Consider the following 23,648-nt stretch of genomic DNA (forward strand, 5'->3'; position numbering starts at 1 on the left):
CCCAATTGGACAACCGTTCACAACGTTGGAAGAATACCGTTTTTTGCAGTTAAATCAGAGACCACAAAAGAAACCGCCGAAGAGCAAAGAGACGGCGCAGCAGATGCAGAAGGAAAAAGATCAGAAGGGGCGGAATGGCAGCAAGAAAGCAAGAAATTTGGAGGCAGGAATCTTCGTCAGAACAGGAGAAAGAAGTGACAGATGAGAACAAATTAACTGTAATTAATATATCATCCCATACTTTATCTCAGGATGAACAAACAGTTCTAGAATTAGGACTTTCTTTCTGCCCCACAGCAAATTTTGATTACACCCAGACTCGGATTGACGTTTTCCAATTTGTTAGAAAATTGAAGCTAATGAAAATCTTTGCTCAACAACAAGATCGATTGCCTTCGCAGGAAGGAAAAATACCTGGTGGAATTGTTGACCAATCATCTGAGTTAACATTAGGAGACATTGATGGCCTAGCTACATTGAGAGAATTAGAAACTGGAGAAAAATTGTGGGAGACGGATAAGCAACTTTTACATGAATTGGGCTTGTGGACTGGTGATATGAGTGAGAGTAAGTTTAGACCCAAGTCGAGGTGTAATCCCACCACCCCACATGATAATATTGATGCTTTTCATGATGCTGTTAATTTTGAGTTACTCTCACTGTGCAAGAACACCCGGAACTCATTTGCAAATAATCTGACACCCGGCCAACAGGCAGCCTTATTTTCTTTGAAACAGGCAACGTCATTTGTAATCAAACTAGCTGATAAGGGTGGCACTGTAGTTTTATGGGATACACAAAAATACCACAAGGAAGCACAGAAACAACTGTTTATTCAAAACTTTATGAGAGATCCATTATAACAGCATATCGGTCATCTATAACATCATTTCATGACTTGCTTAGAGAAAGTTGGGATTGTGGTCTCCTTTCTGACGCCGAGTTTAAATTTCTCATGATACAAAAACCATTAGCACCTTGCTTTTATTTGTTGCCAAAGATTCATAAAGATCCGCTGAATCCTCCTGGCAGACCCATTGTATCAGCGAGAGGTAGCCTTCTGGAAAATGCATCAATATATGTAGATCATTTCCTTGGCCCATATGTATGGGGATTGGCCTCGTATTGTAGAGATACATCCGATTTTTTGAGCAAAATACAACATATTCCATGGAAATCAAATTATGTTATAGTGACAATTGATGTAGTAGCACTTTATACTTGCATCCCACGTGGTCTAGGTATTTGTGCCTGTAAGCACTTTTCCAGGGATAAACCCATCAGGCTGTATGAGCATTCTGAATTACTTATGAGGCTATTACAGTTTTGTCTTGAAAATATTTTTTTTCTGTTTGAAGATGATTGGTTTAGACAGATGTCTGGGACCTCGATGGGAAGCTGCTTTGCCCCAGTTATGCCTGCCTTTATATGGGATGGTGGGAGACTCGGCATGTCTGGGTTGATGAGAACGAAAAATGGTCTGAGCATATTATTTTTTGGACCAGATATATAGATGATATTTTTCTAATTTGGGATGGTCCCGAACCATTATTGCATGATTTTTTTTAACTGGTTACCCTCAAACGATTTGAATCTGAAATTTATACACAAGATAGACAAACAAAGTATTGATTTTCTTGATGTAGAAGTTCGGGTGGAGGATGGTACTCTTCAGACAAAGTTGTATAGAAAAAGCACATCTGGTAACAGTATTGTACGTGCATCAAGCAATCACCCTTCAAACTTAAAATGGGGTATACCTTATGGTGAACTTCTCAGAGCTAAAAGGAACTGTAGTACAGCGCAGGGTTTCATGAATGAACAAGGGAAGATGATTCACAGATTCAGATCGCGGGGCTATCCTAAAAGAGTTTTATCCAAGGCATGCCAGCAAGTAGCAATGTCCCAACGAGATGGTCTCCTCCATCCGAGAGATAGGGGAGATAACACCAATACTCTACGTTTTATAACAACATTCATTGTAGAATCCCTCGCAGTAAGAAAAATTCTGATTAAATATTGGCATCTACTCAGAGCTGACACGGTGGTCTGCCAGTTAGTAAGCCCCCAGCCTAATGTGACATACAGAAGAAGTGGCTCCCTGCGGGACATGTTAGCACATAGCTACTAGTGAAATAGAGAGACTTTCCTGGACAAATAAGGTTTCTATAGATGCACTAAATGTAAGGCCTGTAAAAACAGCATAAATCGCAAGGATTATTTTTTACCAACTGGAAAAACAGAGAGGATCACAAAATTCCTTAGTTGTAATTCGGATTTTGCGATTTATGTTATTCTGTGCTAATGTGGATTATAATGTGTAGGAAGTACCATTTTTCCCTTAAAAAATGGATTTTAGAACATTGGCGGGCTATCAAGAATAATGATCCCGCTTATCCTGTAGCCCGCCACTGCAACACAAATCAAGCAGGTTTGTGCAATAGGTTATCATTTTTTGGAATAGACAGGGTACTTCCCACACCGTGAGTTGGGGAATGAGAAAAAAGACTCAGGAAACTAGAATCCGAATACATCATTCGCCTCAATAGTCGTCATCCTTGGAGTCTTAATAAGGATGAGGAACTTTTTGTTCACATTGGCTGATATCCTCCATAAATTTGCATGAAATATATTACAATTAGATGTAGAAAATAATGAGGGATGGGTGTCATGTAAAAAAAAAAAAAAATTTTCTTTTGGGCCCGTAGATCAGAATCGTAGAAGTATGATACATAATTTTATGTTTAATAGGGTAATGGATGAATAATTGCTTGAAGATATTAATGCTGATAAGGATTATTAAGTGGCCCATGCGTTTGTATACAATGATAATTTAACCCTTTGGGTGCGGGCGTCGGCCGACGCCTGCACTACCTCCTGCGTGGATAGGCCTAATGCTCACAACAGGAAACATCACATTTTTTACATTGAAATCTGATGTGTTTTTTGCAAAGTGCCTAGCTGTAGATTTTGGCCTCTAGCTCAGCCGGCACCTAGGGAAACCTAGAAAACCTTGGCATTTTTTAAAACTAGACACCTAGGGGAATCCAAGATGGGGTGACTTGGGGCCGTTTTCCCCATCGGCCCCAAACGGCCTTCCCCATGTTGGGAAGGCCTTGTAAGAAAGGGGAGACTCTCCCCTTTCTTACAAGGCTTTCCTGAAAGTGTTTCCTGGCCCCTGATCGCAGCACAGCTGCGATCGGGGGCCAGGAAACACCACTAGACACCTGGGATGTCACTAGGGGGATCGGCCCCCTCGGAAACCAGGCCACCCTCCCCCCCCCCCCGGGGGCATATATTTTTTTTTAAAAAGGTAGGTGTCCCCAGATTTCAATGTAAAAATGTGATGTATCCATGTTGCGTTTCCTGTCGCGAGCATTAGGCCTACCCACGCAAGTGAGGTACCATTTTTATCGGGAGACTTGGGGGAACACAGAATAGCAAAACAAGCGTTATTGCCCCTTGTCTTTCTCTACATTTTTTCCTTCCAAATGTAAGACAGTGTGTAAAAAAGACATCTATTTGAGAAATGGCCTGTAATTCACATGCTAGTATGGACACCCCGGAATTCAGAGATGTGCAAATAACCACTGCTTCTCAACACCTTATCTTATGCCCATTTTGGAAATACAAAGGTTTTCTTGATACCTATTTTTCACTCTTTATATTTCAGCAAATGAATTGCTGTATACCCGGTATAGAATGAAAACCCATTCCAAGGTGCACCTCATTTATTGGCTCTGGGTACCTAGGGATCTTGATGAACCTACAAGCCCTATATATCCTTGCAACCGGAAGAGTCCAGCACACGTAACGGTATATTGCTTTAAAAAATCTGACATTGCAGGAAAAAGTTACAGGGTAAAACGTGGAGAAAAATGGCTGTTTTTTTCAGCTCACTTTTAATATTTTTTTATTTCAGCTGTTGTTTTCTGTAGGAAACCCTTGCAGGATCTACACAGATGACCCATTGCTGAATTCAGAATTTTGTCTACTTTATAGAAATGTTTAGCTTTCCGGGATCCAGCATTGGTTTCACACCCATTCCTATCACTAACTGGAAGGAGGCTGAAAGCACCAAAAATAGTAAAAATGGGGTATGTCCCAGTAAAATGCCAAAATTGTGTTGAAAAATGTGGTTTTCTGATTCAAGTCTGTCTGTTCCTGAAAGGTGAGAAGATGGTGATTTTAGCACCAGAAACCCTTTGTTGATGCCATTTTCAGAGAAAAAAACACAAGCCTTCTTCGGCAGCTCTTTTTCCCATTAAAAATAAAAATAAAATAATAATTCACTGTATTTTGGCTAATTTCTTGGTCTCCTCCAGGGGAAACCACAAACTCTGGGTACCATTAGAATCCCTAGGATGTTGGAAAAAAAGGAAACAAATTTGGCATGGATAGCTTATGTGGACAAAAATGTATGAAGGCCTAATTGCGAACTACCCCAAATAGCCAAAAAAGGGCTCAGCACTGGGGGGGGGGGAAAGGCCCAGCAGCTAAGAGGTTAACACTGTAGGCATATCAGTGATTAACCATGTGGGGAAGTAACATTGTTAGTTATGTGTGTTTAGAAGTGCAAATTGGTTTCATTGCACTTTCATAGTATTTCTTTTATGTTGATGCACTAGGTTATAAAGGTTGAGGGGAGGGGAGATTGTTATAATGACTTTGGCTGTTGACAAAGACCGTTATGGTCGAAACGCGTCCAGGCTTGACAAGCCTTGTAGAATGGCTTTGTAAATACATCTCATCATTATTCAGCAATTGTTGGGAGTGCCCCTTTTCTACAATTCAGCTTCAGATATTTAAATATGGGTCCTGCGCCCATAATGGTGCACCAGCTATGTAAGGCCAGCGTTGGAAGAACAGCAGGAGCAGTTGAAATATATATATATATATATATATATATATATATATATATATATATATATATATAACTAAAACTTAAATAGGCACCTAAGTTTTACAACCAGAATAAGCTGTGAATGGGAAAACAAGGAATGCATCGTTATAATGCGTCTTCAAAAATAAATATTATTACTATCATTATGAAGCTGTCTGGTAGGTTATTCCCGAGTCTGCACACCAGTAAAAGAAAAAGGTGCTGACCCTCTTTTTGGGTCTTAGAAGTATGGGTAAACGTTAGCAAGTTCTTAGTAACTTATCATCACTGTCTTTGACGTTGATGGGCTTTTAGTCTGGCTTTGAAACGGTTGTCAGCGCAGCCAAAGAACTATATGTGGACCATAGTCGGAGTCTGAAATTTGACTCTGGCCTCGAGCAGACATCAATACAGATGTGTCAAAGTGTGGTAATATGAACTCTTATTAGGTAGATGCACAAACCCCTAGCCACTGAAATGTACAAGTATGTGCCGCTTTGTTAAGTTCCCCTTTGTTCAAGAATTGGATTTCATTGGAAAGAGGGCAAAACGTTTAAGCAAAGAAGGATGCTGTGCTTTGTACGGGTTCAGTTTGGAAGCACTTGTTTGGCTGACAGGATGCCAGCATACAAAAATCCACGTCCTTATTTAAATCTGCCACCACGGATGCCACTAAGTAAAAGGAGGCACCCTTAAAAAGAGAATAACAGGCTTTCCATTCTCATACATTTTAGTGTCGAGCTTAAGTACTATACTTTTGTGGGCTTAAAGCCATTTAATTTGTTTGTTTGTGTCATTTAAAAATCCTTACTTGCTAGTGGTCAGTCCTGCCTCTTAGTCCCTCCTTTTTCTTTCCGAGAGCAGTGCCCCAGTACTTGTACCCTTCCACTTGTCCCATTGTTTGGGACTACTTTTAAATTTCTCTCAGAGGAATTGACCATAACGCTAGATGTTTTTAGTCGCTTTGAGGTCCGTTTCTGTAAGCAGGGCTGTACATCATGTTCTGATCTTATTACTTTGCTCTGCATTTAAAGATAGTAGTTTCCTGTCTCTGTTTCTTTCATTTCACGTTTACCTCACATTCTACTCATTTGATGTTTGTCTCACCTCATCTATAAACACTGAAACTCAATACGTTTATTTACGATCTGTTGTGTGAATACAGCTGTGTAAATCAGAGCTGAGCCAAGGGGCTAACCTAACCTCAAGGGGTGGGACCTTTCAGAATTTACTGAGATGGAACTTAAGTAGCACAATCAAAGTGTAGAGAGGGCATAGCAGCTTGGCCAATATGGGTAAGGCTACTATGAGCCAATTAGAATCCATTCCACTGATTGCGCTCACCTGAAGAGAAACCAAGCAACGCTCTTGGGACGTAGGGCGCAGGCAGGGTTGTCTCTTCTGTGGAAGTCTCTGTGGAGAGTTAATGGACAGGATTGAGTGCTGGAGGGGGCAGGAAGAAACAGCGCTTATGTGACGCAAGTATACAAGTCTAATGGCTGTCGTTGGCAGAAGTCTACTCAACAGCAGCAGTTGTGTTTGTCCGAGTCACAGAAGTTTTCTGGCTTTCTTTAGGTCTATACAGTGCTTACTGAGAGGGACAGGTGAAAGACAGGACACGCAGCACATACATTCTGTGTTTGAGGTACTTTTGTTAAGGGGGAACCCGACAATGACAACAACAAAAAACTTATTATAACTGCTGCCTTAAAGACTGGGTTTTTCCAGATACAGAGTCAAAGGCGAGACACTCATCTTATTTAACACAATCTTTCGCATATCAACCATCTATTTATTAGTCTATTTTTCATGTTTTGCACAGTTTTTTAGGATTTGTCACCCTCTCTTCACTGAAAGTCCGGATCACACCCTCATAACATCAAACTTCAGGCCACTCTAGCACGTTGAGTGACTTCTCAGAAATACCTTACCCACGCTGATCCCCAAATCAACTTTAAGCAATTAGTATATTCACTTGTACCCTTGAGGACCACCTCCTCCATCCTGAAAGTGAAGACCTCTATCAAGCCTTACAATTAGTGACCCTTGAGGCTTATCAATTTGCCAGTAAACAAAATGCAATTGACTTGTAATGCTGCCTATTAAGTAAACATGCTCCATATTACTACATACAGATGGACTATTAAAAAAAAAAACATATGGATGAGGGCGAGGGCGTGGACCACCCCTGTTGAGCATCTTGCACACCTTGGCATTATTTTTAATTTATTTGGTAATTCCAAACCCATGGAGTGGTATTAGCAAACAAAAGCCCAGCTACTGTGCCCTGTTTTTCTTTGTCTGTTGCTCACTAGCAAAACATGTGCAGCAAGCTGGCTCTTTGCTCTGGCGGGCAGCACACAGTGCCCCTCATTATGACATTGGCGGTAAGTCACGCTTACTGCCATGCTGACTGCCACCAACATACCTCTGGCGCGGCAGATTACCGCTACCCATATTATGACACACACATAGCAATCCGGCACTATACAGCCACACACACAAGTCCGCCAGCCCAAAGGTCAGTGATTAACTGGCGGTACCAAAACCCACACTGTTACGCCAACATAACTACGCCCACAGCATTACGAACCACTGTGGTGGGCATTCAACCACGGTAAACCATTGGCGGTACACACCGCCATGCTCAAAATACACATACTCAAACAAAACAACACTACATTGGACAGTTCAAACTACACACACCTGACACACATACACACACCACACCCACACCACTATAAAACACACACACACTACCCACATCCCTTTACGACTAAAATAAATTGCCACCTGAGGGAGGGAGAGACACCAACAGCACCCACAGAACCAGAGCCACATAACACCTTCACCAATACACCATCCACGCACCTTACAGCATACACCCCAACATATCACCCCACACACCCTCACACACACCACTCACACTACACCCATGCTCCACAAAGACACCCCAGGTTCTCAGAAGAGGAGCTAAGGGTCATGGTGGAGGAAATCATCAGAGTAGAGCCACAGCTATTCGGATCACAGGTGCAGCAGTCATCCATTGCTAAGAAGATGGAGCTATGGCGGAGAATCGTGGACAGGGTCAACGCCGTGGGACAGCACCCCAAAACAAGGGATCACATCAGGAAGAGGTGGAATGACCTACGGGGGAAGGTGCGTTCCACAGCAGCAAGACACCAGATAGCAGTACAGAGGACTGGCGGTGGACCATCAACTCCTCCCCCACAACTAACAACGAGGGAGGAACAAGTCTTGGCAATCATGCATCCTAAGGGCCTGACAGGAGTAGCAGGAGGACTGGGCTCTGGTAAGTCAACTCTTTACTACTTTCACCCCTCCCCCCTACCTGCATGCCATCACATACCCCCATCCAGTCCCCTACCCTCACCCCCATCAGTCCTCAACCTCACATACACCCCACAATCACAACCCACCCATCCCAATACCAAGCCCTGCACGTAACAACAATGCATGGACCCCCATCACAGACCTGCATGGACGCCCATCACTAAAGCATGCACACTAGAGACAATCACCTAGCCCACAAAATGACTACTCACACAAGTCAAAGCTGACAGGGCAATCACAACCATAGAGTGCAACACCCCCATGCACAAGATGTCACATGCAGATAACACTGCATTTACATCCCCACAGGTCCCCCCACCCAACGTCACTGGAGAGGAGGTGCCAGCAACATCCAGTCCCCCCACAGAAGAGGCCCACAGTGATGACAGCAGCTTTGGATGCCTGGATCTGGCTGACCAACCTGGCCCATCAGGGATCTCCGGACAGTCATTTGCCCAGGCACAGTCCCATACCACCACAGAGCCTCCCCCTCAGGAAACACCGGCACGGCACCCACCCAGCAGGCCCATACCTCTGTTCACAGGACACATCAGTCAGCAGTGTGTCCACCACTACAGGGACCCCAGGACACCCTACAAACACAGGACAATCAGGGGCCTGGGGTCGGTGGCAGTGAGCACACGGTTCAGGGGACAGAGACACAGGACAACAGGAAAGCTGGGAGAACTGCTGTGCGACAGGGGGAGGACAGGCCCAGGTAACAGCCTCTCCATGAGTCACTCACCAACATCCTGGGAGCATACAACCATTCCCAGGAGACAATGGGCCAGATACTGGACAAGTTGAGGGAGACCCATCGGCTGCAGGAGGGAAAGTACCTGGGGATCAGGGAGGATCTGAAGGACATAAAAAGCACCCAGGTCACCATTGCAGAGGTGCTGGCAGACATGGCCAACACCAGGAGGGAGGCAGTGGCACACCACCGGGCCCCTGACACTAGCCACACCTATGAACAGCCCTCCACCTCCGCTGCTGCTAGTGGACAGGAGGACCTCCCCCACACAGGAACAACAGGCCACCAGCACCCCTCCCTCTGCAGGAGGAGAACCCCTCACAAACGGTCCCTGCGATCCAGGCAGAAGCCAGAGAACATTGCCAAGACCCCCACTAGGAAATAGGACTCCCCTGATTGTCACCCTTGTGTCCCACTCTGTCACCCTGTCCACCTTGAACTGCCTTTGCTCCACTTCCTATGCCCCCTTGCACAATGCACCTGTGATACAAATAGACTGGACTCTATCCTGGACTTTCCTCCACCATCACCCCAGCCCATTGCACATACCCCTCTACTTATTGGCACTTAAATAAACACCATTAAAAAAAATACAAGTACGTGTAACAATAAGTGGCCATAGAATTGGGAGAATCTTCCTGCCATGTACAATGTCCAACACAAAACTGTCAATGTAAGTGAAGTTACAGTGTCTTACCTGCGTGTCACTGGAAGTACTGTTGTATTATTGCTGTTCTGTTGTCCTCATCCTCAGCCTCCTCTTCATCACTGTCCACAGGTTCCACTGCTGCAACACGCCCATCTCCAGCCTCATCCTCTTGCAGAAAAGGCACCTGGCGTCTCAAGGCAAGGTTATGCAACATGCAGCATGTCACGATTATCTGGCAGACCTTCTTGGATGAGTAGTACAGGGATCCACCAGTTAGATGGAGGCAACAAAACCTGGCCTTCAGGAGGCCAAAGGGCCTCTCGATAATCCTTCTTGTTCGCCCATGTGCCTCATTGTAACATTTGTCTGCCCTTGCCCTAGCATTCCTCAGTGGGATCAGTAGCCATGAGAGGTTAGGGTATCCAAAGTCACCTGCAAATATCGAGGGACACCTGTTAGACACGCACTAACCCTTATGGCCAACACCATACCCATACACCATCATCCACTTGGTGGGAACCAGGGCTCACCTATTAGCCACACCCACGTGCCTCTGGAGTTAAACCATCACATATGGGATGCTGCTATTCCTCAGGACAAAGGCATCATGCACAGACCCAGGATACATTGCACTGACATGGGAGATGTACTGGTCCACCAGACACACTATCTGCACATTCAGGGAGTGAAAGCTCTTTCGATTTCTGAACACCTGTTGATTTCTCCGGGGGTACAACAAATGCAATATGTGTACCATCAATTGCCCCAATAATGTTGGGGATATGTCCCATTGCATAGAAGTCAGCTTTCACTGTGGCCAAATCCTCCACCTAGGGGAAAACGATGTACAACACTCTGGTCAGCACTATTGAGAACATTGGCTGTGACATTCCTGCTGCCAAGCCGATTGTCACTTGGAAGGAGCCAGTTGCCAAGAAATGGAGCACAAATAGGAGTTACACAAGAGGGGGGATCTCGGTGGGGTGACAGATAGCAGACATCAGGTCAGGCTCCAGTTGGGCACACAGCTCTGTGATTGTGCACCTGTCCAGTCTATAGGTGAGGATAATGTGCCTGTCCTCCATTGTTGCCAAGTCTACCAGGGGTCTGTACACGGGGGGATGTCTCCATCTCCTGTTCATCCACAGCAGTTGTAATCTAGGGGGCAAAACGGGGTGCAGCGGGTCAGTATTCCATATTTCCAAACACTACACTGCATTGCATGTTGTGACTGTAACACAATATTGTTGGATAGGCCCAAATGGTGCATATCTGTACTGTGGTGCAGTTTGTGCCATGGCCTGCCCCCTCCACCCCCTGAAAGGGCGTCCCCCTGTCCTGTGTGGATCGACATGTGGAAATGAGGTAATTCCGCTGACATTGTGCACCTTTGCGGGAGGCGGTCGAGAACCACCGTGCAACTCCTCATTGGTTGTCATTGGGCCCTATGGGTTACAGTGACCAATGGTGATGTACCCCGGCGGTGATGGTACATACCGCCACAGACATGACCGCCATTTTCTATCTATTCACTCACTTGCTACCTGACCTTCAACAGTAGAGGACCTACAGTGCAAGTGCTGCTGTGACCGGTGTTGAAACCGACCATGCCTCATGTCACTGGGGAAAGGGCCCCTACCTTCACTGCTGCGGAGTTGGAGAGACTGGTGGATGGGGTCCTACCCCAGTACCGAATGCTGTATCGCTCTCCAGACCAACAGGTGACAACACTGTGAGCACGATGCATGGGGCATGAATGCATGGAGTGCTGTTTGTGAGGGCCTCGTGTAGGGGTGGGGTTGGTGTAAGGGTCCTGGGCAGCGTGCTACATATATGGTGGGCAATGTCTGTGCGTAAGGGGATGTGAGGGCTCTGGTGGGCCATGAGTGTAACAGGCCAGACGATCTGACTGATACCTTTTTCTATGTGTATTTTTCTGCAGGTCAGCGCCCATCAGAATAAGGGTATATGGTGTGCCATCTCCAAGGACGTGTGGACCCTGGGGGTCTACGACAGGTTGAGCACCCACTGTCGCATACGGCGGGAGGACCTGAGACGCTGGGCAAGGAAGATGGCAGAGGCCCAGCTGGGGATGGCCTCCCAACAAGGAAGGGGTGCCCGTCGAACCCTGACCTCCCTGATGGCCCGCACACTGGCAGTGGCCTATCCGGAGCTAGCTGGGCACTTGAGGGCATCACAGCAGCCCCAGGGGGTGAGTACAATTTCCCACTACTTGCGCGTGGTGGGATGGTCTTTGTCGGGGAGGCGATGTTGGCCTGTGGGTGCCCCTAGGCCAGGCTTGACATTGCAGGGTAGGTCCCATGTTGGGCAGGTATGATGTACCCCACCTCCTACCAAGCTAGTAGGCATCCTCTACTGGGAATGGGTCTGTGGGTCTCGGGTATGCTGCTATTGGCATGAGGTATTCCTGTCCATGGCCTGGTGACTAGCATTGTGACTGGTAGTACATTGCCTAGTGCATATGGCTGTTCCCTGTGTGTGTGTGTGCATGTTGTGTACGCCAACAGTGGTGTTGGAGCAGCCACTGACCAAGTGTATCCTTTGTCTCTCCACCCCCCATTTTTGTTTTGCCACCCGGTCCTTATGTGCATTAGCATCACCTGGAAGAGTAGCAGAGGCACTGGCGACTGAGGGAGCTGTATCCCACAGGGCCTTTGAGGCCGAATCCACTGACGGTGAGGGCACCAGTGGGACGGAGGGCGAGGGAAGCACCACGGCAGAGACAGGAGGGAACAGTTCGGACAGTGATACCTCCTCCGATGGAAGCTCCTTGGTGGTGGCGGCATCTCTGTGGCCATCCCAAATACAGGTACAGCCTCCACCCCCTGTACCAGCACCGCCCTCCCAGCAGCCCCTCAGCATGTTTCCCGTGCCCGCTCACTCAGGAGGGTGGGCATCTCCTTTGCCCCAGGCACCTCAGGCCCTGCCCCAGTTAGCACGGCTGCCCTGAGTGAGGAGGCTAGTGACCTCCTGCCATCCATCTCTGCTGGGCAGTCAACCATTGTGAATGCCATCCAGGGGCTGGCAGCCCATTTGCAACAATCAAATGCATTCCTGGAGGGCATTCACTCTGGTATGGCGGCCCAACAGAGATCAATCCAGGCCCTGGCCTCCTCTCTGATGGTAGCCATTGTCCCTGTTACTAGCCTCCCCCCTCCAACTTCCTCTGCCCAGTCCCATTCCCCTCAACCCCAACCTATCTCAAGCACACAGGCAGACCAGCATGCACACAAGACAACACACAGGAGTGGCTTAGGCAAACACAAGCACCACACATCATCCCACAGGACACACACATCATCTAGATGCAGACATACCAACATCCACTGCCTCCACTGTGACCCCCTCCTCCTCCTCCTCCCTTCCAGTAGGGTATCCACTCACACCTGCATGCACTACATCCTCATCCACTACCTCTATCACTACACACCCCTCACTGGCAGTCACCACACCCACATCCATGCACACATCCCCTGTGTCCTCTCCCACTGTGTCTGTGCCCCTCCTCCCAAAGTACACAAACACAAGCACTCAGACACCCAACAGCTATCCACCTCACAACAGCATTCAGCCCATGCACCTGCACCCAAACACAGCAAACAGACTCCTCCTACAACCACTTCCTCTTCCTCCACTCCCAAACCTTCACCCTCTTCCCATCCCAGTGTCCCTAAGAAGCTTTTCCTCTCCACCGTTGACCTCCTCCCTACCCCGCCCCGTCCTTCACGTCGGTCAAGGGTGGTCAGAACCCAAGCAAGCACCTCAGCCACCCAGTCCACGGCCACAGTAGTGTCTACAGGTACGGCAGGTGGGAGAGGCTCCAGGGAACCAGGCAGCAGCACTGAAAGTGTGCCTGCACCAGTTGTGTCAAGTAAGGGCAAGGAGGCACCCCCAGCTGCAAAAGGGAAGGGCAAGGAGGCATCACCTGCTGCCAAAGGGCAGGGCAAGGAGGCACCACCAGCTGCCAAAGGGAAGGGCAAGGAGGCACCACCAGCTGCCAAAGGGAAGGGCAAGGGGCTTGCACCAGCAGGCAGGAAGGACATGAGACCTTGTGATGGGTCTCATTTGAAGCCCCCACCACCAACCATGGTGGTTCAGCCGTCCAAGGTTGCAGGGGAAGGGCTGGAGCCTCCCCCCAGCACTGCCAACAGCACCACCACCAGCATCACTGCCAGCAGTAGTCCGAGGCTGCAGGGGATGGCCTGGAGTCTCCCCCACTACTGCCAGCACCGCCAACAGCACCACTGCCAGCAGCAGCAGCCCCTGTGGGCAGCCATCCGAAGCTGCAGGGGTTGGACTGGAGCCTCTGCCAGCACCGCCACCAGCACCACTGCCAGCAGCAGCAGCCCCAATGGGCAGCCGTCTGAGGCTGCAGGGGATGGGCTGCAGCCTACCACCACTGCCAGCCCTGACATCAGCCCTGCCACCACTGAGCAGCCGTCACCGCTGGCGGGCAGCGTGTAGTCCTGCCTCCATGGACCCTGCAAATCCTGTATGTGTGACACCCAGGTGAGAGACTGTGACCTTGCACTCCCCAAGATCTGCATCATAGGGCACAAGGCCCCCTCCAGAACAAGTGGAAGAAGCCATCCACTCGCCCCATCCTTGCCAGTATGAAGCATACTGGGCACAAGGCCCCCTCCAGAACCAGTGGAAGAAACCATCCACTCACCCATCATCCACAGGATGAAGCACACTGGGCACAGGGCCCCCGCCAGAAGCAGTGGAAGAAGCCATCCACACACCCCATCCTTGCCATGATGAAGCACACTGAGCACAAGGTCCCCTCCAGAAGCAGTGGAAGAAGCCATCCACTCACCCCATCCTCCACAGGATGAAGCACACTGGGCACAAGGCCCCCTCCAGAAGCAGTGGAAGAAGCCATCCACTCACCCCATCCTCCACAGGATGAAGCACACTGGGCACAAGGCCCCCTCCAGAAGCAGTGGAAGAAGCCATCCACTCATCCCATCCTTGCGAGGGTGAAGCACACTGGGCACAAGGCCCCCTCCAGAACCAGTGGAGAAGCCATCCACTAGAGAGACTGTGGCCTTGCACTCCCCAGGACCAAGCAGTGGGCAAACCACCCACTAGAGAGACTGTGGCCTTGTACTTTCCAGGACCAAGCAGTGGGCAAACCACCCACTAGAGATACTGTGGCCTTGCACTCCCCAGGACCAAGCAGTGGGCAAACCACCCACTAGAGAGACTGTGGCCTTGCACTCCCTAGAACATCGCACAGGTTATGTTGCCCCTCCAGGACCAGTGGTGTTGTACCATCTTCCGGCTGAGGTGCCCCCCATTCCCTGTCCCCCTGAGGTGCCTGTGTATTTTCGACTTAATGCCCCTGCAGTGTTCTCTCTGTGTTGTTGTAGGAGTGAGGTATGGCCTTGGCCTATATGTTGTGGCCCTGTGGCCCACAGACATTGGGGACTGGGCAGTGTCCCTCCATTTGTAAATATGTATATACTTTTTGATTTTGTAGCATGTATTTATCTTATTTTATCTTATTACTCTCACTTTCTTCAAATCATTTTGTCCTTGCATTAATTCTGAGGGGTACGGGGTGTATATGTAATGTTACTGCACCAGCTTGTGTGTATGGTATTGGGGGTGGGGGTGTTGTGTGTTGGGTGTGTATGTGTGTGTCACTCTCTCCCCCCCCCCTCCTCCCTTGTGTGCTAGGCAGCAGTACTCACTGTGGTCGTCTTCGCCGGCGTTGATGTTCGTAATGCAAGAAAATGTAGACAAGCATGGGGAAGATGTGCACCTCGGTCTCCATGGCGTCGTAGTTGTTCCCTGAGTCTCTAGAGGTGAGTCCTTTGACTTCTGTGTTCTGTTTCCGCCGTGCTTTTGATGTCGTTGGTACCGCCCTGGAAAAGGTGGCGGATAGGCCTGTCTTAATACAGTGGGCGGTACATTGTCTTCCGCCTGGCTGTTGGTGGTTACCGCCGTGGTGCTTGTTGCTACATCCCTGGCGGTCGGTGTTTTAAAGTGGCTGTCTGTCTGAGCGGTTTCCGCCGTGGTCATAATTTCATTTTTGTTACCACCGGCCTGTTGGCGGTATTACCGCCGCTTTATCACCGATCGCCAGGGTTGTAATGAGGGCCAATGTGTGTACAGGCAGCTCAGGATTTATGGGGACATTAAGCGTAGCAATGGTGAGCGCAAGGGACACTGGAATTATGTGGCAGAATGGAACAAATTATGTGGCAGGGTTAACCAATTTATGTGGCAAGAAAAATCCAGTTATGCATTTACAACGCCAATAGCTCTAACTCTTACAAATGCGAGACCTATTGCATTGCAAATGTTTGTTTGGAACTTCCATGCTTCATACAGGTGTGTGGCTGGCTGGCCAGTAGTTGCAACCAGTGGACAGTGGGTAACTGTCCATGTAACTTGAGTCTGGGGACTCGGTTTATTAATGTTGGGGACATAATATTAATGAGCTTGTTCCCAATTACCCTATCCCCTCCTTTCTACTCTTGTACTTTTCTCACAATACACTATCTCCTAACTCTGAAATGTAATATTTTCCTCTCTTGCACCCCCAGAAACCCAAGAGCACTGAATAAGAACCTTCTGAATATATATGAAGAGATATCGGACTTCTGCCCTCAACCGTGCTTCATTACAAAATCCTGACCAAGTGATGATGCATGTCACGTGGCGATATACCCCTAGTTAAAGAATTCTGATCAGAAATCACCCCTCTTAAAAAGATCAAAGGATGTCTTTCAATTGTCAGCAATACTCTTCCTATGACGTTCAGGCTAAACTACTTTGTGCCAGAATACAGATGTTTACTCTTCCAACACTTTCCATCTCCAACCTTCACATTTACATACTTTCTCTGATTTACAGACTTCCCCGCTAAAGTCCTGTAGTCCTTGTAGACGTGGACTCTGTCTTTGAGATTGCCTGAACAAAGCCTTATCTTTGTTTGCTGCTATGTTGCAGTCTTATGTTATTTTTTAATTTTATAATTCATTAGGTCTCTTGGCGCTGGTATTGTTGAAGTTTCAAAAACCTGAACTGTACCAGACTAAATGCTTCCCATTCTAAGCTCAAATGGCTTTACCCTCTGTCAGCTGATCTCCACTCCTAATCATACAGTTGAGCTCTAGCTTGTCACAATATTCACCTCTCATAACCTTATCACAGTCCAATGAAGCCTGTCCCATCAACTGAAGTCTTGTAAGTCACTTAGGCATCTCCACTGTCACTGAACATTGCTATACACTCAAATACATTTAAGGGTTAGACAGTGGAAGAAACTTGGCTTACCCACCCACTACTCTTAGCTAGGCACCACCTTACCTACCAGTCCAGTGATATGTGCGCAGTTCAGATTGTGCCTGTCACCTGTCTTTGACACTGTCATCCATTAAAGTTGTCCTCCACTACTCAACACCATCTCATATCTGGTTGGTTGACACCTGAATTAAAGTTTCAGAAAAACAAAAGAACCAGAGAAAGTCTGAGTAGAAAACTGTAACTATAATGGCAAATAGTCAGGGGTACTCCAAAATGTACGTGCCACTATTAAAAAACAAAAAGGTTGTGCCCCCTCCTCATTACAGCATCTACTTGACCATTAAAGGAATGTCACAAAATATTTTCAGTTGTCTGGATTCCAAAATGGACAACCTCCAATGACACTCACTTTGAAGAACTTCAGCACTTCACTTCATCTTAAAAGGAAAATTGAAACATAGGTTAACAAGAAAACCAATGTGAATAATCCAGTTAGTTCAGCATCACTTTTGACCTCCAAAACTAGCCAATGAACAAGGTTACTGTTCCTGAACCCCATGTCCTTCAATGATTTTGCCATCCTTACCCAGGCCTGTGGCTTGGAAGGATCGCCAGCAGACTCGTAGCCAGCACTACTGTTCAAAAGCATCCTCCTTAAGGGGTCAGCTACCACCCAACCCAGAGTAATAATCAACCATTCCTCCATTCTGGTAATATTCACAAACAGTTCAAGAGATCTATGATGAATTGGGCATATTGTAAAATTAGAAGGAATGACAAACTTATTCTTATAATTGTTATACCATTACCCAATGAACCTTTTGCAGTCATACTAATTGAACAATCTTCTTTCAGTCAAATATCGACTTTCATTATTAGACTACCAAACTGGACTGTGTTTTGTGGCTACCCTGAAGACTCATTGATTGTCACTTGAGACTTTATCAAAATTCTTTTGATTGAAATGGAGTAGCAGCAGTACTGTTATTAGACTTCTGCTCTGCGTTCAGTAACATTGCTACAAAGACAGGACAATATAGAAATACACGGTATTGTCCTGTACTGTATTACCCATTCTTATGAGCACATCCCTTATCATATCATTGTCATCCTTCTCCTCTATATGATCCCTGTTCACTGTGGACGTCCCTCAAGGCTTGTACACAAACTAGAACATTGACCAGATCTCAACTACTGTGATCTGATCCAGTACCTTCTCTCAGTGCTGTTGAGTTACCTCAAACTAAATACCTCACATTAAAATACTCCCATGTGGAAAATTAATCATTTGTCACACCTCAAATATGTGGCTACAGCAGCTATTTCCACCACTCAACCCCTCAGCACAAGTAATGAACCTGCAAGTGATTATGTACTCCAGTCTCTTGCAGCACAAGTACATCAATCTAGCAATGGACGTTTCTACATGATGTGGCTCATACATCGAATTGCATAGGTTCCCCACAAAGAGTACACACCACTATCACATTATTGCTTTCCCTTCTCTAGAATACTGTTGGACCTGGCCCTTTGTGCAGGGTTATCCCCTAACTGTTTTGCCTTTCTTCCTCCTATTGTTTTCTGACTTTTTTTTTTTTTTATGTTACGACTCTTGGCACTTAACCACTGCTAACCATTGCTAAAGTGCATATGCTCTCTGTCTAAATTGTATTTGGGATTGGTTTCTCCATGATTGGCATATCTGATTTACTAGTTTGTCCCTAGTAAAGTGCACTACGTGTGCCCAGGGCCCGTAAATGAAATGCTACTAGTGGGCCTGCAGCACTGCTCTAGACAGTCACACAAAGGGAGTTGAGGTATGCCCTGCATATCCTGATGGGTCTTCCTGGGCTACAGTGGCAGGAGGAGCTGACACTTGCACCTTAATAGGGCTATGCCTGTCCTTAGACAAAGCAGTTTCCCCCTGGAGTGTGTCTGGGGCCAGGACAGGGTTTTGTGCACTACAAAGACTTCTCTTTGAAGATTGCCTACTTCATAGACAGAAATGGGTATAAGTACTGGACCTCTGGCACCAGATAGTTAGAACACTTCTGGACTGAGGACATTCTGCCAGGAAGAAGAGCTGGATGCTGTAGGGGGGACTGCCACTCTGCCTGTTGCTTTGTTGTGCTGGCCGGCAGCTTGCTGCTTCTGTCCTTGGAGTGAAAGGACTGGAATGTGCTTCCCATGTCCTGCTTTCCAAGGTTCTCCAAGGACATAAGTTGAGCTTGCCTCCTGTTAGGAAGTCTCAGGGACATCAAAGACTTCATCTGCCAGCACCTGGGCTCCTCTGTTGAGAGCCCTGTCCTGCCAAGTGGTGCCAAATCAAGTCTGAGCCCTTGAAGGAGGTTTTTGGTGCTACAAAGAGAAAATCCATGCATCAACTCATTGTGTCATTTCAAAGTGACGCATCATTGGATGCAGGTGACGCATTATTGCTACCTGCACCGGAGCGTGGTCCCTGACTTTCCATCGGAGCCCACCAGAAGAACCTCTACTGCGTGAATTTCGAGCACTGCATCATTGAAATCTGTGATGCATCGCCCTGACTCTGATGCAGCGCCTGCTTCATCGCTGTGAGATTGACGCATCTCAGCTTGACTTCTGACGCACCGTCCTTGGGTGCCTTTTCTTCATCTACACTGGACTGCAGTAAGGAACCAACTCTTCGTGCCGCGAACAATGCATCACCTCCCCTGCCTAGCAGTAAGGAACTGATGCATCACCTCCCCTACAACACTAAGGAACCAATGCATCTCTGGCTGTCTGGCTCTTTTGACGCATTACCTCCACTGCGCCCGCATCGTCTTTGTTTTTGACGCATCCCAGGACTCCTGCTTCACTCAAGCGCTTTTGATTTCAAGGAACTGCAATTGCACTTGATCTTTTAAAAGTGATCTCTTAGCTTGTGTATGCTAGATTTTTATTGTTTTGGTCCTAGCTGAGTGGCTCTCTTACCCTAGCTACAGTGGGGGTCCCTACTTGGACAGGGTGCGAACCACTGCCAACTAGAGACCCCATTTCTAAGAAATACCAGTGGTCTAAATATTTTCCCCCCTTTAACGTCTTCTCAAGCTACAGAGAATCCAGGATGAAGCTTCCAGGTTACTCCTTAAGCTAGTCACTATGATTCGCATCTCAGCAGTCCTCCAAACTTTCCACAGCCAACGCCCATCGTACTAACCATGCAGCCCAAAAAGGCCCTAACAATTTCATCTGAATGGGAGAACTAACATCTTAATTGGGGGTATGAAATACTACATGTAACACTCAGCACCAAACTGCTCCATTCAGAAAATGTATGTCACACTTTGTTCGCAATATAATGCAAAGCTTAACCTGTTTCTATTTCTCTCATTCCGTCGCCCCGTCATAGTTTTTCATGTTGTCTCTTGTGAAGTGCTTTGTTGCTCCTCTGGTACTGTGCAAATTCCTTAAATAATTATGAATTCTTCAGTGCAGTACGTTGCACAGGTAAACACACACAATTCTCGCAAACCCCATAAATTGAAACACTAAAGACCACTATTGCACAGAGTAAGGCATTGTTGCTGCTGTTTCTGGGGAATGGCACAATAACCAAGAGGCACGAACATCGATGCATGCTCACTTGCTCTCTTGCTATCTCTCTCTTTACTTCTTGGCCATAATTACAAAACCTGTAATACCACCACATGCTCTAACGTAGGAAACTCCACAGCTTCTGAGTACACGTTTTGCTGTGTGTGCAGATGAGTGCTGTGAAGGTTACAAGACCTAATCTCACTACGGGGCTCCCAATTTAGATAAACACAGAATAGTATGATAACAGTGCCCAGAAAATTCTAGACATTGTGCTTTTTAATTGTTTCTTAAACATAACTTAATTTCTCACCTTTCTTTTTTTACCTTAGCTGCTCCTTAACTCAAGTACAGTAAAATCATTATTATTTCTACCCTTAGATAACTGTTGCAAATTATTATCTGCATGACTTATTATCTTAATTCTAAATCTTGTTTGGAAGTTCATTTATCTTTGCTGTTCAAATGTGTATAACGTTTTATTTACGCTAATGTGAATATATTTTGTTTTATTTTATTTTATATTTCTAATCCTCCTTTTCTTGCTATAATTTCATTAGGATGAAAATCTAGTTTGTTTTAAAGACATCCGACCTGGAGCTCCACACCATTATTTAGTGGTCCCTAAGAAGCACATTGGAAACTGCAAGACTCTCACTAAAGAACACATACCATTAGGTAAGAAACTATGTTGTGCACAAAGTTGCAAGCCAAATCACAAGTCGAAAATGTTTAGGGTGTTTGTTTTAGTTTAGTGTTTGATCATGGTTTTCACAGGTATTTTGTTTTTAGCAAAGATATTGGATGACAAGGAATAACAAGCATTTACAATGCATCGGGTCTCGCGTTTGCTCGTGTTGGAGCCGATCGCGTTGTAAACTCCTAACCCGACTTTTCACCTATCGGGCAAAAGTGCATTTATGCACGTAACCCGAAAAAGTGAAATCAAGTAGGTAAAGCGCTCGACTTCTGCCAAGCGAGATCGGGCTCGTAAATTAGTTTTAAAAAAAGTCCACGAGCCCGATGGAAAACAGCGAGCCTGGCATGTTTTCTGTACTTGGTTGCTGCACCGGAAAAGGCATGACGTATGCGTGCCTTCGACTAATGAAAGCAAGGATTTAATTAGGGAAGCCCACGAACCAATAAAAAGCACTGACATGAAGTTGACAGGGCTCGGAGCCCTTTTCTAACTACAAAAGAGTCTCCCTGCTATAGACATGCGCGAGCGCATGCAAAGCAGGCTCGACCCTAAAAACAGGAGTGTTTTTGTTGCCATAGGCAAGATTCAAGTTTCAGTTTCATGTTCTGAGCATAGAACTTGAGTGGTTTGGGCAGGGCTTGAGCATGCTGTAGAGTTAGAATGCTAGTTTGTAAGAGATAAAGATGGCCACTTATGACACAGTAATCATCAATAGCCTTCAAAATAATAGAAGCAATAGAAGTTTGAAACAAATCTGCTTCATAGATGGTAAGGTTTAGGTACTGAAGCGGCAGATAGTATGCATAAAGCAGCACGATTTCCCTAGACACTTCACCTCTTTAAACCAAATACTCCTCAGATTGATCGAACCATAATAAGCATTTGCTAAGTCAGTAGGGTTTGTCTGTGCAAAATCTATTGGGTTTGTCAGTGTTTTTTTTTTCTTCATGTTGCACAGCTTCGTGAGGGTCTGGGGACAGTGAAGCAACACGGGGTAGGGGAGTGGGAAAGACATTGTATTGAAAGCACAGGGAGTGAGAGGAGAGTGAAACCACGGGGAGGTTGACAAACCTGTTATAAAAACAGAGCAGGGGCTTGGGTGTGTCAAGCACCATAAAGGAGGAGCTGGTGGGAAAGACATTGAAAATTAGGGTTTTGGCGAAACCACAGGGAACCGGAGGGAGGGTTGGAAGGAGGGTGGGTGTGAAAGAGGGTGGGTGTGAAAGAGAGGGCATGCCAAAACTAAAACTCTACAGCATGGATGAAGACTAAGAAGCCCAGGAAGAAGCTGGAGCTCAGGAGGAGTCACTGACCAATAGGAAGACAGGAAAGAAGAGTGACGTGAGAGCCTATCAATGGAAGGTAAAGGTAAGTAATGGGCCGGCTCTAAACCCCTTTTAATATTTATTTTTAATTAGATCAAATTTTCCTGGCATAGTGCAAGTGCTATCTATTTGAAACACCAAAAGGGGCCTGCTCTTATATTTACATGTCCACTTTTGTGCAGTTCCATCTAGCAGCTGTAGCAAAGGCCTAAAATTCATATTAGCCAACTAATGGGATATACCGCTTTCAGGGCACCCAAAAAAACTTTGCCCACTGATCAACTGCATGAAATGTGAAATAGAGATTCTAAGTGGTACATGCCAGTTGTCTGCCAATTTGCGTGCAGATTGACCCAACGATACCAAAGTTTTTAGCAAATAAAAAAAAATATTTTATATGCAAGTCACAACTCAACCGTAACTAATGTGATGCTTGATGACTTTTGAATCTAATACTTAAAGCGTAGTTAATATTAATGGAGGTTTCAATATGTCCTACGGTAGAATGTAAACATCCCAAGTTAGAGCACTAGTTTAACTCCTACACCCATTATCATGTGGTGTATTCAGTACCGGTGGTGCTGCTTGTTTTTCTTTTTCCATTTTTCCCTTTTATTTTTTCCCTTTTCCTTTATGGACCAAGACCTAAAAAAAAATAACAATTATAATCTTTGTTTCCCTTCCGATTGAAATGTGGAATGTGTCTGAGAAGCACAACCTAAACCAGATATTTGTATTTTAGTTCATGTAGTTTGTAACGTTTACAATGGATGCCAAGTGCCCGCAAACTGCCACTCATCCACTTTCCTAGCCTTGTCTAAGTGTTGCTGAATTTTGCCTCCCCAACCTCTACCCAGTCAAATGAATTGATTTTTCCTCCTTTAACAATAAAAAGAGAAAACTAACTGTACCCGGAGTATCTGAGAACTGTCCTAGGCCTATTGTCATTGTAAAACGAGGGTGTAGGAGGCCCAAGACAGCTAGTTCTTAATGCATTAGACGCAGGCACTAGGGCAGATTTCTGCCCTGGGCGCAGTATTAAAGGATTAGATTTCCCTCACCCGCCCTCAAACTCCAATCCACCTCCTAAATTGTTGGGCAATATAGGGTCTCAAAAGAATGTCCACAAACCGGCCAAGGAG

The 23,648-nt window shown here is 46.3% G+C and overlaps 1 protein-coding gene across 1 annotated transcript in view; it reads left to right on the plus strand.

The window, feature by feature from the left end:
• The window catches only part of HINT3 (histidine triad nucleotide binding protein 3), a 211,521-nt gene that overhangs the window by 75,161 nt on the left and 112,712 nt on the right, over positions 1-23,648 (plus strand). The window contains exon 2 of the mRNA XM_069234816.1: positions 21,042-21,159. Coding sequence (XP_069090917.1) covers positions 21,042-21,159 — 118 coding nt within the window. The remainder of the gene's footprint in view (positions 1-21,041; positions 21,160-23,648) is intronic.

Source organism: Pleurodeles waltl, chromosome 5 (genome assembly GCF_031143425.1).
Source record: "Pleurodeles waltl isolate 20211129_DDA chromosome 5, aPleWal1.hap1.20221129, whole genome shotgun sequence".
Classification (NCBI taxonomy): domain Eukaryota; kingdom Metazoa; phylum Chordata; class Amphibia; order Caudata; family Salamandridae; genus Pleurodeles; species Pleurodeles waltl.